The sequence below is a fragment of the Phocoena phocoena genome, chromosome 3 (assembly GCF_963924675.1).
Source record: "Phocoena phocoena chromosome 3, mPhoPho1.1, whole genome shotgun sequence".
NCBI lineage: Eukaryota > Metazoa > Chordata > Mammalia > Artiodactyla > Phocoenidae > Phocoena > Phocoena phocoena.
Window position 1 is genome coordinate 29,472,433 of NC_089221.1, and position 18,420 is coordinate 29,490,852.

General features: G+C 41.0%; 1 protein-coding gene across 1 annotated transcript in view; it reads left to right on the plus strand.

Annotated features, from left to right (window-relative positions):
• Window positions 1–18,420, plus strand: part of SPEF2 (sperm flagellar 2) — a 172,611-nt gene that overhangs the window by 37,508 nt on the left and 116,683 nt on the right. Inside the window, exons 8-9 of the mRNA XM_065873225.1 lie at window positions 2,343–2,530; window positions 8,230–8,398. Of these exons, the coding sequence (XP_065729297.1) occupies window positions 2,343–2,530; window positions 8,230–8,398 (357 nt within the window). The remainder of the gene's footprint in view (window positions 1–2,342; window positions 2,531–8,229; window positions 8,399–18,420) is intronic.

The following is an 18,420-nucleotide window of genomic DNA, read 5'->3' on the forward strand; positions in this document are numbered from 1 at the left end:
GCCTCAGAGGCCAGAATTGTGAGGCTCTGAAGCCCCTGGAAAAAATTTACACAATAACTTTTTCCCAAAGTTGAGGTATCTGCTTGCTGGGCACCCCTCCCTCTGAGATGGCCTGATTTCACAGTTTGAATGCATCACATCCTCCAGCAGGAGTGGTTCCTAAATACTTAGGCTGGTTCCTAAGTAAGCAGGGAGGAGGAAAGGGAGAAAGGGAAAGAGAACTTCATGTTTTTCACCATCAGGAGTTTTTGTTTGTTTTGTTTGGTTTTTAGGTTAAATCTGATGATCTCTTTTTTGAAGGCAAATGAGCATCTATTCTATATTAATTTAAACAGTTGCCGATTTCAAATTTCAGTGCCACCTACTATTATTCACAGTAATTCACTGCAATAGCATTTAACACTTGTGAGCATCCACTCTGAGTCCAGCATTGAGCTATGTTCATTACATGCATTATAATTCTCACAGCACCATTTGGCAGTGGACACTGTTCTTGTGTACATTTCATCTGTCGGGAGGATGGAACTTAGAAAGCTCAAAGTTGCACAGCTTGGTGGTGTGGCCCTAGCACAGCGGTTCTCAGAGTCTAAAGTCCAGGCTCAACACCGCTGAGAGTTACTAGCTCCCACGGACTTCTTTTTCCTTTTCCTTCTTTCTTTATTTAGGGCTACAAGCCACTTTGCTGTAATGGGACTGGAAATTGTGGTGGATTTAGCACGGGGGCTGGGGAGAGGGTAGAAATAGCAGAGTCCATGGCTAAAAAGAAGGAAGAAAGGCCTGGAAGGAGAGAGGGAGCAGGGAGGAAGAGAACACCGGGAGAAAGCTGCTCCATTCCTGCAGGGGGTGCTCCTGGGCTCCCGTCAAGGTTTTGGTTCTGTGGCATCTTAAACATTTCCACATGCTTTCCAGGCACTCAGTAGTAAACCAGCCTCACAACCCATTTCACTGGCTCGCTTCGTAAATTCTCATCTGGCGGCTCCTACTCTCTCAGATTCCTCTTCCCTCTGAAGTCTTCACACTTCATGAAGCATGCCATAAGTCTCTGTACTTAAACTGGATGCTTTCTCCATGAAAACAGGGCCTACAAAACAATACAACGATGACAAATTCTGGTGTCATTCCTGAACGTGCCAAATGTACAGAATTGACCTCAGAGGTCACCCAGACCAACTTCTTTCCCAACAAAACTAAAGCAAACTAACAAAATCAAACAACAATAACAAACCAAATGAAGCTTCCATTTGGTTCAGTGGACAGTAGCAGCCCATTGTCACGCATTTAGTTACTTGTGAATAGTATCATGATAACAGGTATTTGCTCTGACAGTTAATTTCTGTTCATGCCGAGTCTTTTTACCATCCCCACTTCACAGAGAGGGAGTGGAGACGTAGGGAAGCTCCGATTTGGCCAAGGTCCCGCAGCTAGTACTTGACACCTGTACAAGCTGAGGCTTGAATTCGAGCACAGCTCCTGCAGACCCATGTTTACCGCCATCGTACACTTGTTGGGTTAAGTTTCAGGAGGCAGCTCTTGTTTCTGGAGCACGTTAGCACAGGATAGAATTTCTCAAGGAGTTGGTATAACTGTTTGAAAAGCAACATTTGGTCATGCCAAGTTTGACCTTTGTACTTAGTGTGAAGAGTCGGTTCCCTAAACAAAATAATAGTGCAAAGCAAACAGAGGGTAATGCCAAACTAAGTATTTTCTTACTTTCTGCAGAAATACATGTCTCTATGAATGAATTTTATCTATTTATTAAGGCTGTAACAGCAGAAGGTTTTGTTGTCTAAACACATTTAACATTTATTGGCAAATGTGTTATATTCCCAAGCCAGTATAATCAGGGAATTTCCAAAATATTTTCTAAGTATAAATCAGTATCCTAGAAGTCTCCCACTAAAAGACAGGGCATTGGCCAGAGCAGATGTGTCAGGTTAAGTCTCCTGAGATGGGTACACAGAAGCCAGCTATGATTGGGAGCCAGCTATGCTTGCCTGTTTCTCTGTGATCCCCAACTGTATTTGCAGTCCATGAACTCAGGACTTCTCTTTAAACATTTCAGATCCAATTTATCATTAATCCACATAGTACACTTTTCTCTGTACTGGGTTTTGCTGATAACATAAGCTAAGGGTGGGATATTTCCGATATTGTCTTTGCCATCACACCAGTGCTTAATGTATTAAGGAGAAAGTGCTCTCTCATGATTTATTTTTTTCTGATATAAAAGGAAGTTTCATTCTATTTAGAGATTTTTTTTTTGGCTATTGAAATGATGACATTATTTCTACTTGAATCGTTGCCCAATTACAGTGACTTAAAAATATGTCTTTGCTTCTTAGGCTTTGGCCAGACAAGCCAAGATTGATTTTGAAGAACAAGCCCTCAGAGTTAAGGAAATTCATGAGCAGATTGCCGTGGAAAGGGTTCAAGCTCGTTACAGAAAGCATTATTCAATATGTGCAGAAATTTTGGATCAAATCCTTGATTTGTCCACTAAAGTGGCGGACTATCGAATGTTGACAAATAAGTAAGTGTTGTTTTTTATTACAATAGTTAATACAATAGAGACACCACAGCAAACGAGAAAAGGGTAAGATTGTGATGTAGGCGCTAAGTTGATAAGTAAAGAGAGATAACAATGTTTTGTGAAATGAAGACTAAGACGTGGGGTTCAGGATACCTTGATTACAGACTTAATTCACCCAATGACTAGCCTGATTTAAGGTGTATTTATGTCTTTTAACATTTAAACTTTGTGTCTAACTTCTCTATAATTTACAAAGGCAGCTATGATAATTTATTTGAAACACTAGGAACTTCCTAGAAGACAGGAATTACTTAAAGATTATTTTACTAATCATTAAATCGATTTTCATTGCATCTTCTTTCTAAAAGGACTCAACCTATTTGTAAGGAAACATTTAACAATACAAAAAAGATTAAGAATATGCCAAACTAAGAACAAAGGATGGGAGTTCCCTTGTGGCCTAGTGGTTAGGGTTCCAGGCTTTCACTGCCGCAGCCTGGGTTCAGTCCCTGACTGAGGAACTGAGATCCTGCAAGCTTCATGGTGGGACCAAAAAAAAAAAAGAAGAAAAAGAAAATTCAAATAAAGTAGAAAGTTAAAAACAAGGAATACATACATGAAAACACAGTTATACCGGTACCAGTAGATTTGCCAGATACTGCAACTGAGCTGCAAATTTTATCTGAGCTTCCAGGTGGCCAAAGCAAAAAGGGCAACACAGTTTGTCCTATGATTTCTGTTTTCCATTCTAGTTCTTTACAAAATACAAAACTTTTCTTGGTCCTCAGTTTAGAATAATGATTTTCTCATGTGGCCCCACCTAAGGTATAATGAGTAGTGCAGTAGGTCTGGTGGAGAATGACCTCAGCATTCTGGCACCTGGCTTCAGAGACCTATCTCTTGTGATGTCCTTTCCTGGAAGCTGAAGCGGAATGACATCACAGATGTCAGTGAAAGCATCTCCGCAAGGACAAGGATAAGTCACTCCACTTAAAGTTTTGACCTCTAATATTACCCAGACTGAGATCTTCTTGAGAACCCACAGTGAAAAGAATGAAAGCCACATGATATTCAGGGTCAAATGGAAGATGGGTAAACCATCCCATCACCCCTGGACTTGAGAGGAGCTTTCTCCACAGCTCTCACCCCAACAGCTATATTTCTGATGCACTGCTATATAAAAACTACTAAATGAAATAACATAATGATGAGGACATTTTGAAGATAAAACTATAAGAGTACAAGATTGAGAAAAGAAAATAAATAAGACTAAAAATTGAAATGAATTCAAGAGTAAATGTTTAAAAATACTTTTCAGATTAATACAAATTCAAAAGTTCAGAAATTATAAGAATAAAATTGTGAGGAAGGTAATCTATAAAAGGGTTAAAAAGGAAAGGTGATACCATGCATTATAAGGGTAAAAAACATAGATTAAATTACAGAAGATAAATATAGTGGATTTAAATATAAAAACATAACACAAGGTAATTCAGAGGGGAAAAAAAGTACAGATTGATTTCCCTAAACAAATAAAGGCTCATAATTCCAAATTAAAACATAAATGCAAATCCCATTCTGCTCTGGGAAAATGGAGTAGAATGAGTTTTTCCCTATTCTTCCCACTAAGTACAATGAAAGTCCCTGAACATTGTGTGTGAAACAAACATAAGAAGACTCTGAAGATGGACAGAAGAAGTGAGACTGGCTGGGGACCTCAGGACACAGTGGTGAGCTTCCTGGGTTCTCCCTGTGCTCACACAGCCCAGATTGGAACTGAATATTCTGGCAACAGATATGCCAATGGTATAAACAAAGATAGCCTCAACAGGTCTTCCCTGGTGGCGCAGTGGTTGAGAGTCCGCCTGCCGATGCAGGGGACACGGGTTCGTGCCCCGGTCCAGGAAGATCCCACAAGCTGCGGAGTGGCTGGGCCCATGAGCCATGGCTGCTGAGCCTGAGCGTCCGGAGCCTATGCTCCGCGATGGGAGAGGCCACAACAGTGAGAGGCCCGTGTACTGCAAAAAAAAAAAAAAAAAAAAAGACCCAACGGAAGCCTGCTGTCTGTAGTCAAAGAACCAGTTTAGTAGCAGCCTAGCAAGATGTAAAACTTTTAGACAATAACCACTCTTCCCCAAATACCACACACACACACACACACACACACACACACACACACACACACACACAAATGTAGCCCCATTCCCACCCGTGCCAGCAAAGGCCAAGTAGAGAGCCTGTCTTCCACCCTCACAAGGCTGTAATGAGGGACCTCTGGGACACCACGAGGGTGGTGTCCCAGTGGCCAAGTAGGAAGCATGGACTTCCAACCCCACCTGGCAGTACTGGCCACTCCTCCCCTCCCTACTGGGGCGGTGTTAGAGAAGCCTAGGGAGGGTCAGGACTCTCACCATCGCCCAGTGGTCACAAGGCCACCCGCACTGCAGTGGAGACCATGTGGAGGGCCAGAACTGCTACCTGCTCCTGCAGTAACAAGGATGCCCTCCCCTCAGGTGGTGAGGAAGGCCACGTGAGGACTTCTGTCCACACCTGCCAGTAACACGATGGCCCCTTCTCTTTCCCTTGCCTGAGCAACGTCAGAAAAAAACAGCTAGAACAGAAGGTTTATGCAAGATTCAGAGTCTTGAAATATAATCCACAAGTGTGCAGACTTCAATAACAACTCATGCATCATACCGACAACCAGGAAGAGCTCAAACTGAATGTAAAAACTGAGTGTATAAAATTAAAGTTCTAGAGGTATTGGTATCATAAACTTTTAAGGGAGCTTTTATTAATACTTTGACATTTTAAGTGTCTAAAAAGGCAATATATAGATGCTTATATATGGGTTGAATCATGTCCCCCCAGAAAGATATGTTAAAGTTCTAATCCCCCATACCTCAGAGTGTAACCTTATTTGGAAATAGGCATTACTGATAGATTAGTTAAGATAAGGTCATACTCGTGTAGGATGGGACCTTAATTAAATATGACTGGTGTCCTTTTAAGACGTAGAGAGGAGGACTTCCCTGGTGGCGCAGTGGTTGGGGTCCGCCTGCCAATGCAGGGGATGCGGGTTCGTGCCCCAGTCCAGAGGGGTCCCGCATGCCACGGAGTGGCTGGGCCCGTGAGCCATGGCCCAGTTGAGGACCTCCTGTGTGTATTGAGTTTGACTAATATAATATTTCACAGACTCATATATAGTCTGCCTTTTATTACTCTATAAATCCTGCTTCGTGAAAATTAATATTGAGAATATATTAGTTATATGAAGCCATTTTTATTTTAATGAAAAAATACAAATAATTTTAAAGTTCCAGAGGTATTGGTACCCTAAACTTTGAAGGGGTCTTTTACTTTGAAATTATAAGTGTCTTTTACTTGCAACTGAATACAATGATTACACGTATATGTTAAGATCTTTTTAGTCTACGCTACTAACAGTCGAGATAAACTCACATTATTCTCTCTATGTACTTCCCTAAACAAGATGTTATCAATATATATTTCTTTCTAAAGCACAGGGATATTCTTGGTATCAGCCTACTTATATGAACTGACTTTTGTTAAGACTGCTCCTTAATAAAGTAATTGATATTCAGATAATAGAATATTAATTCAGTAATTGCAACATTAAGTTTTGGATAATATATGTTGTTAATCATTTACTTCACCATAGGAGCCAATGCCATTTCAATAATTCTGATGTTAGAATTTTTCTGTGTGGGACTTCCCTGGTGGTGCAGTGGTTAAGAATCTGACTTCCAGTGCAGGGGATACGGGTTCGAACCCTGGTCTGGGAGGATCCCACGTGCCGCGGAGCAACTAAGCCTGTGTGCTCTAGAGCCCGTGCTCTGTAACAAGCCTGTGCTCTAGAGCCCGTGCTCTGTAACAAGCGAGGCTGCCACAGTGATAAGCCCATTCACCACAACAAAGAGTAGCCCCTGCTCACCGCAACTAGAGAAAGCCCGCGTGCGGCAACGAAGACCCAGACCTAGTGCAACCAAAAATAAACAAACAAAAAAAACCAGAAAAGAAAACAAAGAGGGCTTTATTTTTTAAAAAAGAATTTTTCTATGCCTAAGCTATTAATTTCTAAACTTCATATCTCTATAATCTTTAACAAATATCAATATTTATTAATGGAAAACAATGATTATATTTGAAGTTCAAATTGAAATACTACTTTATTATTGTGGAGAAACATACATAACATAAAATTTAGCATTTTAACCGTTTTTAAGTGGTTTTCAACCACTTATGAGTTCGCTGGCATTAGGTACAGTCATACTGCTGTGCACCCATCCCCACCATCCACCTCCAGAACTTTTTCATCATCCCAAACTGTGCTGTACCCGTTAAATACAATAATAACCCCCCATTCCCCTTCCCTCCAGCCCTGCTAACCTCTGTTCTACTTTCTGTCTCTATGAATTTGTCTCTTTTAGGGTCCTCATGTAAGTGGAATCATACAATATTTGTCCTTTTGTGTCTGGCTTATTTCATTTAGTACAATGTCTTCAAGGTTTATCCATGTTGTAGCATGTATCAGAATGAAATACAACTTTTTAAGTTGCAATTTCAAGCTTTAGTCCCACTATTTTTAGAGAAATGCATCTGAATCATGCCAGGCTCTTTCCTTCCTTTGCACATTTTGTTCCTCTTGGAACTACTTTCCCATCCTTCTGTCCTGATTACCAAGTCATTCATCTGACTTAAACAGAAAAAGTACTGAAAAATAATTGCACAGGTTACCAAACGTGCAATGACAATAAGACTACCATAACATTAGATTTTTTTTCTGTTACAAATTATTTGCAAATATGTAAACCAACTGTCATCTTAAAGAGGCCTTGGAAAGTATTCAGTCTGTTCATTTTGCATAGGAGGACACTGATACTGGAGCATTTAACTGATTTCCAAAGCTTGCACAGCCATTTAGTATCACAGCCGGAAATCAAGGAACCTAAGTTTTGTGATAGTCGTCAGTATTTTTTTTGTGTGTGTGCAGTACGCGGACCTCTCACTGTTGTGGCCTCTCCCATTGCGGAGCACAGGCTCCAGACGCGCAGGCTCAGCGGCCACGGCTCACGGGCCCAGCCGCTCCGCGGCATGTGGGATCTTCCCGGACTGGAGCACGAACCCGTGTCCCCTGCATCGGCAGGTGGACTCTCAACCACTGCACCACCAGGGAAGCCCAGTCGTGAGTATTTTTAGATATATTGTGCTTTCCGTGCACAATCAAAGAAAATTCAAAGAACCAATGGCTTTAGGTAACATTTATTCATTCAAACCTACTAAGTTTCAGCCATTTTACTGGCTATTAGAAATGTCATAGTAAGAGGAACCTCTGGCCTCAAATAGCAGATCCTGGTGAATGAACATGGTAATAGAAAGACTAAGATTTTTTTTTTTTTTTTTTTTTTTTTTGCGGTGTGTGGGCCTCTCACTGTTGCGGCCTCTCCCGCTGCAGAGCACAGGCTCCGGACACGCAGGCCCAGCGGCCACGGCCCACGGGCCCAGCCGCTCCGCGGCATGTGGGATCCTCCCGGACCGGGGCACGAACCCGCATCCCCCGCATCGGCAGGCAGACTCTCAACAACTGCGCCACCAGGGAAGCCCAGACTAAGATTTAAGATGTGTATTCAATTAACCATTGATTCCTCTCGATCTTTTTTTTTTCTTTTTTGCTATAGCCTGATTCCATATAAGTTGATGCATGATTGGAAGGAACTGTTTATTAATGGAAAGCCCATATATGAGCAAGCGTCTCTTAAGCATCTACCAGCTAAGCTCTCTGCAGAACAGCTTATAGAACTGGAGAAAAGGGACTTGCTAGATAACAATGATTATGAAGACTATAAGGTATCTACTGATGTGGAATAATTAAAGAGAATGCAACATAATAAATAGTGTTGCTTTAGCATTAATTTTGTGACATTATTTCTTTTCATCTCTACTAATGAAACTGGGCATTTTATGTTTACATTTTCCCTTGGTTTAATTTGTATTTATAGTACTAACTTTTAAATACCTAACCTATGCGTAATCTATTATCTGTTACTTCCAGTAATACTAGAGGGTGGTCTGAAAAAAAATTACACATAATACAATAGGTAGATTTCAGAATTTTAAAGTTTTTCATTATTCATTAGCAATTTTCTTTGTGTGAGCTGTCTACCTTTGCTTCAAAACCCCTGGTTAAATGTATTTCTCTAGCAATTTATCTAAATAGCATATTGTTTTTGGAGGAAAATGGAAGAAGAGGAGGTCTGAGTCTTCCAAGTAACATAGATGCAAACAAAATTTTATTCAATGAGTTTTTAAAAGGTATGGGGTGCCAGCTGTGCTTCTTAGAAGAGCTGCTGAAAAACCTTTGGAGTAAACAGGCCAAGGTCCCATTATTGGCACTGCCAACTGCTAACTGTGAGACCTTAGGTGGCCAGTCTCTTAAGTGCTAAGAGTCTCAGTTTCACGATATATGAAATGGGGATAATAATATGATTACCTTATTTTGTTGTTGTGAAACTTATTTAAGGTAATATGTGTTAAACACTTAACCAAGTGCACTGAGTGTTGGATGCAAATAATACGTACCAGTTTCTTTCCTCACCACCCTGTCCTCCCTACCCCACTTCATCTCACTTTTAGTGGGAAAGATGTGAAATGAATGGCTATGGGATAGAAGTTCTGGGTAGATCATCAGCAATGGGGTGAAGAATGAGGCTTTTAATTATTAGAAATATTATTGAATGAGTTTCAGAAGAGTAGTAAATTCAACATGAAAAAAAGAAAAGATTGGACTTCCCTGGTGGCGCAGTGGTTAAGAATCTGCCTGCCAACGCAGGGGACATGGGTTTGAGCCCTGGTCTGGGAAGATCCCACATGCCATGGAGCAACCAAGCCTGTGTACCACAACTACTGAGCCTGTGCTCTAGAGTCCGCAAGCCACAACTACTGAACCTACGTGCCACAATTACTGAAGCCCACACGCCTAGAGCCCGTGCTCCGCAACAAGAGAAGCCACCGCAATGAGAAGCCCATGCACCGCAATGAAGAGTAGCCCCCACTTACCGCAACTAGAGAAAACCCACGCGCAGCAACGAAGACCCAATGCAGCCAAAAATAAATTAATTAATTAAAAAAAAAAAAGAAAAGATGATTCGACCCAATCATTTGCTGGTATTTAGCAAATACTCAATGTTTGTTGAAAGGATTCATGAATAAAATGAATGAATGACAATGAACAGGGCAAAGTGTAAAATATCACTAATATGTAATATTGAAGAAGACAAGCTTATTTTAAAAAAGGAAAGAAAATGAGATTATGAGAAACTAAACGTACACCATATTTTAATTGGATGCATCTATATTTGGATCACTAAAATAATTATTATTTATTAAGGATTGGCAAGAACCTTACGGGATATATGTGCATATTTATTTTGCATGGTCGTAGAGTATTCTAGATCTAGTATGTCAACCTAAAGTTCAACGCTACATAATAAAATGCTTTGACAGTGTCAAACTATGTGAAGGTATTTCTTTGCATTGTAAATTCAAAAGTCATTTTACTTGACAGATTTTGCTGATTCATGAAATATTTATTTCTTAACCAGCTCTATCTTGTTGCTTTCATAAATCAGGAGACCTGGTAGTCTGCAGCTTAGCAAAGATTCGTCTTTTTAACTATTTTCTTGTTTGGGAAATTGTTACCACAGGAACCTGCTTGTCTCACCCACATCCTGAAGCAGCCGGTACGTTTCTTTTGCAAGAAATTATAAACATTTTTTTAGGAGTACGTGGACGTCTGGTAATGCAGTTTATTTTGTTTATGGCCTTTGCTGTTGTCCTAGAAGTGAATATTACCTTAGGATTTCTGATATGTGTTTATATGCTGTGTTCATTTTGACTACATGATGGAAAATATACCACATACAGGTGTTAGCATATACTGTAAACTATCCTATTATCATTCCCTATTATTAGAGCTTTTGTCTCTTCAGATACTTGTTAAATGTTTTGCATTTAAGTAAAAAATAAATGTTTCAACTTGGAAAATACATTATCTGGCTTAAATAGTTTTTCACAACAGGCAGAGGATCAACACATCTGGCTTAATAAACGTGGAACACTTTTAGCAAAGTGCTAACTTTGCTCAGGATTTTTAATCCGTCAATCAAACACGTAGCTTAGAAATTGATCTTCAAAAAGTTTACATTCTTAGCATATTGTATTAATGCCTATACCCACCATCAGTGTAGAACTGATGCTTCCTGGTTTTGAGATCATACTTTTAAAGCTCTGTTAGAGTAAGCTATCATGTTTAAAAATTTTAAGTATCACACCTAGAAACGGGCATAAAAACAAAATTTTGCTCATGTCCATGTCATATATAGCTGCCAATAATTTGACATTATTTCATAATCATCATACTCTCTTTATAGACTGGCTACATGTGAGAGAGCTGTAGCCCAGGAATGGTGTGGCTAAAAATATCATTTATCTCTCCTAAGAAGGAGGCAGAAACAGCATCACGGAGCAGCCAAACCCTACTGGGATTCCCAGCCAACCGCCATAGGATAACAAGGAGTTGTTTAATAGAGAGTGGGGAGGAGTCCCGAAATGCTATGGACCACCGGCAGCAGGCTAAGCCAGGAGCCCAGCTGCTCCAGTTCAGCTAACAGCATACCCCCCACATAGCAGTCACTGGTTCTCAGTTATGCAGTGGACTCCTCCTGGTAAACCCCAGACTCCCCCAAATGCAAATCCTTTCCATGATTCTTCCTGGCAAATGACTCACAATTCCATAGCATTTTATTTTAACGTAAGTTGCTTATTAGCAGTTATCTACTGAATGAGTTGGAGTTACTAAAATGGGGTGTTCATAAACTAAAATTAGCTCATGGGCACAGTTTCCTGCTGATGCAGATTCTTCTAAGAAGTCCACGCCACGAAGCACTTGGCAACTTGCAGGGCTCTACTGCACATGCTCACGAACAAGTTGTAGTTGGAATTCCTGCAATTTGGAGGAAGGATGTTTTGTGTCCAGCACATCATCCATGTTGTCTGAAGCTGGTCATAGTTTCTAATTGCTGTTATGTTTGTTTTTAATGAAAATTACTACTTAAGTTAATGATCACTTGAGTTTGCTGTGGTTGTTGGGCTAACCCTACAGCGTGTGTTGAAACGCACGTTTTTATCAGCCGCACTTTTGGCTTATGATTTTCCCTCAACTAGACTTTAAGATGTAGTTGTATATGTTATGGTTTAACATTCATACTCTTGTCACTACAGCAGATGTACACCTACCCATCCCCAAATTTCTTATAGAATCACATTTATTATCACGAGGTCTTTTTCCACTGGAGAATAGGAATGTGGGACTAAATGCACCATTGGGTAGTTTGTCTTCCTATGTAAGTCTCATCTGACTTGTTTGACCTAAAGGCACTATTCAGATACTATCTTCTTCTTCCTCTCCAATCCCAGCCTTTGGTGTTGATCCAGTGTCTTTTTAGATTTGACATCTGACAGTGGACTCTCCAGCCTAGCTCTTGCCTTGCGCCCTGGCTTCCCTATTAATTAACCAAATGTTCATGATTTAGTATTTAATCATCTCCCTGTGGGCAGAAATATCAGTTTGAAGCCTGTATCACTCAAGTGATGTCACTGGATAACTGACCCAAGCACAGTGATAGATTTTAGTAGATGAGTCTTAAGGTCATGTGAATAGATCATCTTATTTTTTGGGGGGCTGTTATCGTTGTTGTTTTTGTTGTGTGTGTGTGTTTAAAGATACCCATTGTATTAGCTCAAGCTACCATAAGAAAATACTGTAGACTGGGTGGCTTCAACAATAGGAATTTATTTCTCACAGTTCTAGGAAATCCAAGATCAAGGTCCCAGCTGATTTTGTTCCCCAGTGAGGACTCTCTTCCTGAATTGCAAATGGCCACCTTCTTGTCATGTCCTCACACAGAGAAGAAAGAAAGAGAACTTTGATCTCTCTTCTTCTTCTTAAAAGGACACTAATCCTGTCATGGGGCCTCCACCCTCATAACCTCATCTAAACCTAACTACCTCCCAAAGGCCCCACCTCCAAATACCATCACAGTGGGGGTTAGGGCCTCAATAAATGAATTTTGGAGAGACACAATTCGGTCTATAACCTATGTGCTTATTCAGGACACATAAAATGTCGCAAAGTGCAAACTTACTAGTCAGAAATTTTTTTTCATGGCCTCTTTTGTGCCCTGCTAAGAAATCTTAATGACTTACTTTTTGACTGTGAATTTATGATGGTTATATCTTTTATTTTCAGATGTGCGGGAATATATGTGACTGTTAAGTAGGTGGAGTAAGCACTTGCTTACATGGAGGGAGTTGAGATTTTCTGTCAGGCCATTCTGCTTTAAAACTCCTGCCTGCCATTGTACCTGATGGCCCACATTATCATGTGGGCTAAAGACATGGATGAAGACGTCAGAGGCATCTGCTAAAATACAAACATTTTCCAAGATAGGTAACAAAACCATTATCAGCCTCCAAAATAGGAGCTAAGAAAGAAGTTTGATACTGAAAGGAATGTTCCCAGGTTCGTCCTATGCATTCATTGCTGTAATTTTCCTCTCCTTTTGATTACATTTTTGACTCAGGCTCTCACTAAATTTCTCCTCTAATGGTAAGGCTTTCTCAGGTTAGACCTCATTGTGTGTCTGCGTCTTGGAGGAATCACCATTATGCCCTACAATACTGATAATGGTTATCAAGCATAGTGATACTAACTCACAAAACAAAATGTCACTATATTAGTCTTCAAAGGGAGCTATAGTTGCCCTAGGCCTAAGGGTGTCTTCTAATTCTTGTAGGCCAAGGACTTCAGATGGCTGGAGTAGGCTTGGCAGAGGTCTGGGGCTGTGTCTATTGGGTATGTGTCTTGTGTAATAGAAGGGAAGCCTGGGTCATGGGAAGGGTATTTGGCTTCAAATTACTAGAATTGAAGACAAGCTGAGTTCATTAGAAAACCATGGAATTAAGGTGTCAGGTTCAAGGTGTTAGACCAGAATTGAGAAATGGTTTGCAGAGTTACAGAACTGGCACCCAGATAGAAGTGGAATGGAAAGACGAGTGAGAAGGACATAGCCAATGAGAAGATCCCTGGGTGACTGATATGAGTGAGAATAGAGTAAACGTTCACCACTCATTTTTGTTTGCTCTAGATCACATAGAATAGGGAGAATCTAATTCTCCCCCAGGCTCCCTCTCATCTGGGACCAGGCAAGACAGAGAGTGGTCAAGTCTTCCCTGGGCTTCCTGCCATAAGGTTCATCCTTTACCTCCTTGGACAACTGTGGAAGCCAGCTTCTATGCCTCAAGTCCAGCTTCTCTTTAATCAAGTGCTCAGACTTCCCATCTAGTGTTTTAGAGCTAGCTCTGGGGATCTGAACACTAAAGCTATGTCTTGGCAGATAAATATGGCAAGAATATGTTGGGGTTGGTAACCACAAGAAACTTGAATGGATCCAAGAAAGTCTTTGAATTTTGGCGTTGGGCAGATGTGTTGGGCTGAGAACCGGAGAAACTCCCATCCAGAAGACCCCGTACCCTACCACTCCTGTCCAGTACCCAGAGAGTCTGTCAGCCATATTCTTTAGCACATTGGCCCTAGAGTAGTCTTTCATATATTGGTCAATGTCATTTCTAAGCTGTTTTAGGGTGCTCTACACCTCTTTGAGGTGTCAATCTTAGCAGTGAAACAAAGAAAATAAAGAGAGTGACAGTGGTCATTATTATGAGAGAGGGTATTCTGTGTGGAAAAATGTGTGAATTTTGCAGTGACAAGATAGTTAGACCAAGGCACAGTGTCTCCATGCTTTGTGACATTTAAGAAATTTTAACCAAGCCTATCTGACTGTCCTTGGCTAGGCAGTGGCGACAGATAGGTGAATTTGGATGTAGAAGTCTCTGGAAAAGTTCTTTCTGTGGTCCACAAGACCACAGAAATTAGTAAAAAAGTGATCTTGAGGAAGACTACCACCTCCCTGATGATGAACAGAGCATAGTTTGAGCTTCTAAGGAATGAGATTACTGTTTTCATAAGGATGGCCACTACCACCAGAATTGTTTATGGCACAAGGAGAGATGTGATATAAAGTCCCGTGTGACGCTGTCCCAAGGGCACTAGGGCATCAGGAGAAATTCAGTGGCCTTAGTCTTAATTTGTTGTAGACGCAGGCAATTCTGCTTTGAAAAGCACTGGGCTAGCTGCACAGCTGCTGCAGCTCCCAGTGTGCCATGATCAATGCCTTGGAGGGCCATGTGGCATTCCAGGACAGAGAATGGAACCAGGAGTAGGAGCCCGTCATTTGGGGGCAAGTAAGCTACTCTTCCACGTGATCTCAGTGGATCGCTTTGCGTGTGTCGAATCAGAGTGCTAAGCAGAAGCCCCTGCCCACTGTTTGCATCTGATTTGTCCTTGAATTTCGGCAGCACTGAAATGTAAGTTTTCAGGACAGAGGATCTCTCAGAGTGGCTTAGTCTCAGTTACCCCTGGTAATCAAACCTGTAAGACAAAGTATCAGCCCAGTGATTCTAGCTGGCTGACTTACAAGTAATCAGTAGCTCGGAGTTTTGGAAAAAGAAGCCTGCCATTGCTCACAACAGCTGAGCTTTCTGAACTTCTGGACTTGTTAGAAGCTAGAGTTACTGGATTGCATAGGGAGGTGCCAGGCTCCCTCAAGTGTGGGCTTGTAGGCTTTGACAGTGATCTTTGTCACATTCTAACTAACTGACCGTGGCCAATTTGAATTTCCCTCCAAAAATAACCACAAGGTAGATGGAGTCTTGTGTCCTGGGTCTTCTTTTGTGACAGACTAGAATTCAATATGTCTGTTTCCATAGTATTCAATCAGGGCAGACTGGGGAAGGCTGCTGCTGGGACAGAAGTGAGCAAGCTGCTGAATGAAAGCCATTATTGGACTAGGACCGTTCTTCAGATTTCCTGATGAGAATTAACCATGGGATCAACCTATAGAAAGTCATTGGCTACTCACAGTGCTGCTTCTAGCCCGAACAGTCTTCAGCTGAGCACAGCAGGTGAAGTAGTGATAACATCTGCCGTTCCCTCGTTACCATGGGCGACGCTTGCACTTCCTGGCCATAGATAAGATGTGGTCCACACTCAGCACTCCAGTGCAGAGGCACGCCTCCTCTCTGCAGACGCACCTACCGTGCCAATGTCAGTGAGAACCGTACATCACCATGCCCCCGCCTTCTCTGCAAGCTGAAGGCCAAACTGTCTGGCAGGAAGGTGTGGCCAGGCAGCTGACCATACTCTGACCTGACTGGAGGTCAGGCGACTTGGAAAGGCTGCCAAACTCACTCAGCAGGGCCAGCTCATCTTTTCAAGTTGTTCTGAGGGTTTCTTGGAAATGGGTCCCGATAGAGAGCCCGTTCCATGACAATTCTTGGATAAGAGGTCAGGATTGAGTTACATATCAGCTAACTCCCCATCCTCCTTTCCTCTTTGTCAGAGGCAGTAGAGGGCAGCATCCATCTTTCCATCGATCTTGCCAATCTTTGATAGGAACTTGCCTATCAAACAGGTCCCACACAGTGGTCAAGAAGCCCTGTAGGGCTGCCAGGTTACGTGAGCTGAACTCCCTATCAGGCAAGATATCCAACCATTCTTTCTTCTTCTCCTGAGAACCATGGATAATTGTGAGGAATTTTAACAGCTGAATTACAAATTTAAGCAGTTCCTCCAGATTCTCTCAGGGTTTTTGGGTGGTTGGAGGACAAAGAGCCTGGGAAGAGAAGACAAAGAATAGAGGCTCCAAAAGCTACAAAGTTTTCCTCAGTACTTCCCTGTGAAGTTTGGTTTTTTCCTGAGTGCCAAATTCCCCAAGCACAGTAACTGGAATAGAGCCACTAGACTTTCCATATTGCCATAATAATAGATGTGCTTCTATATCTGATTCCTTTTGGTAGGAGACAGGACAGACCCCAACAAAATGTCAACCATGAGAGCTAGTGCCAGGGGTGGTCAAGATAATTTACCTGAAGTAGCCAGAAATGGGAAGAGGCAGAGGTGGGATCAAGCCAAGTCCTTTGAGCAAGTCAATGATCAAAGCTGAGACTGGGTAGGAAACAGACTAGAAAGTGGAAACGAAGCCAGCAGGTTGGAAACTAGGCAGTACTGGAACAGGCCAGGACTCAGATGAAAGGCTTGGAAGTTAAGTAAGGAGGCCCTGGGCAATTGCTACAAACAGAGCTGGAATTTTTGCAGCTTATTTTTATTATCTGCCAGTCATGTGGTACACCTTTGGGTCAACGTAGTTTAGGAGACCCAAGACAAATATCCAGTTAGGAATATGAAAGTAACCAGGTCATAACAGCTTGCCATAGAGCAGACCTTACCTATCCATTCACCCAGCCTGCTCCTTACCCCCTCTGGACCCTGTTAAAATCTCTGGCAAAACTTCTTACAAGTCCCAATTAATAAATTATTTATAATTTAGTACATTTTAACTGATATGTTTTCTGCTGCCATAAAAAAGGATGGCTTGATTTAATAGAAAAGCTCTTTCAAAATCATACTACAAGCTGTTACTTCTAGAAATGCTTCCAGGGTTAGCTACTTTCATACACAGTGTGTGGATTCTTGCCAACTTCCATCTGTGAGGATGACACTTTCTGATCTTGTTCCTAGATTTTAGGTTGGGTTGTGCCTATCTTATTTGGAGAACTAAGTCATCTTTGTATTTAATCAAAATTAATAAAATGCAATATCCATGTGTTTACTCATTTATTCTGTTCACATATATTGAGCCTATACGGCTAATTGATTCATTCATTCAGTCAGTCAGTCAATAAATACTGAACACCTATTATGTTCCAGCACTGTTCTGGGAACTAGGGATATAAAATTGATTAAGATAGAGCTCCTTCCCTCTTGGTGCGCACAATTTAGTGGGGATGAGAGAAAAACCATTTCAGAGCATGATATTAAGTGTGGATAAACACAGAGGTTATGGGGGGGCCCATTAGAAGGGATGAGTTTCAACTGAATTGTGAAATATGAGTAGATGTCAGTTGGTTTAAAGGTATTAACTCAAAACTGACCTAATCCTATGAACTGTGAGCTTATACTTGTACTCTCTCCCTATCTTTGTATTTTCTCCACGATTTCATTTAATTTCAAGCATGTAGACAAAACTAAGCTCAAGAAGTATTTTCGGTATCCTAACTAAGAGTCACCTGCCTCGTCAGAATTTTTCAGTAACTGCTAAAGATATCACCTTGAGTATGTCCAAAAAACCTTAAAGAGAAATATGTAGATTTCCCAGTGAATTTAAATATTATAAGTGGACAATTGGGCAAATGTACCTGGTTAAGACATTTCCTGCCCAAGGCGTTTGGTCTTGAGTTAACAAATCCCCTCATCTCCCACTCACGAAAACTTTTCCTTTGGATACAACTTAGCTATTAGTTGGTCTGTTTTCCAACAGGCCTGAAAATTTTATTTCATTTTGAGTAATAAAAATAATTGGTAATGGTTTTTAGAGATTTACATTATGAAAAACTTTTAAAAACAGGAATTGTACAAAGAACTATTTTCTAAGATACTATAAAATAAGCAAGCTAAACTAAGATCTAAATCACACAAAATAAGATCTAAAAATATGACCTGGATCTTTAATTATTACCAATTATGAGAAATTTCACTGAGAATTGTATTATTATGTTAAAAATGTATTTGATAAGTAAATATCTACTCTGTACCTCTCTGGTTTGAGTCATCGTTAGTATAAAGTTAAACATTTACTCTTCCTATTTGCAAATATCTAAGAGATGAATCCAAGGTGGTACTTAAAGACATGAAA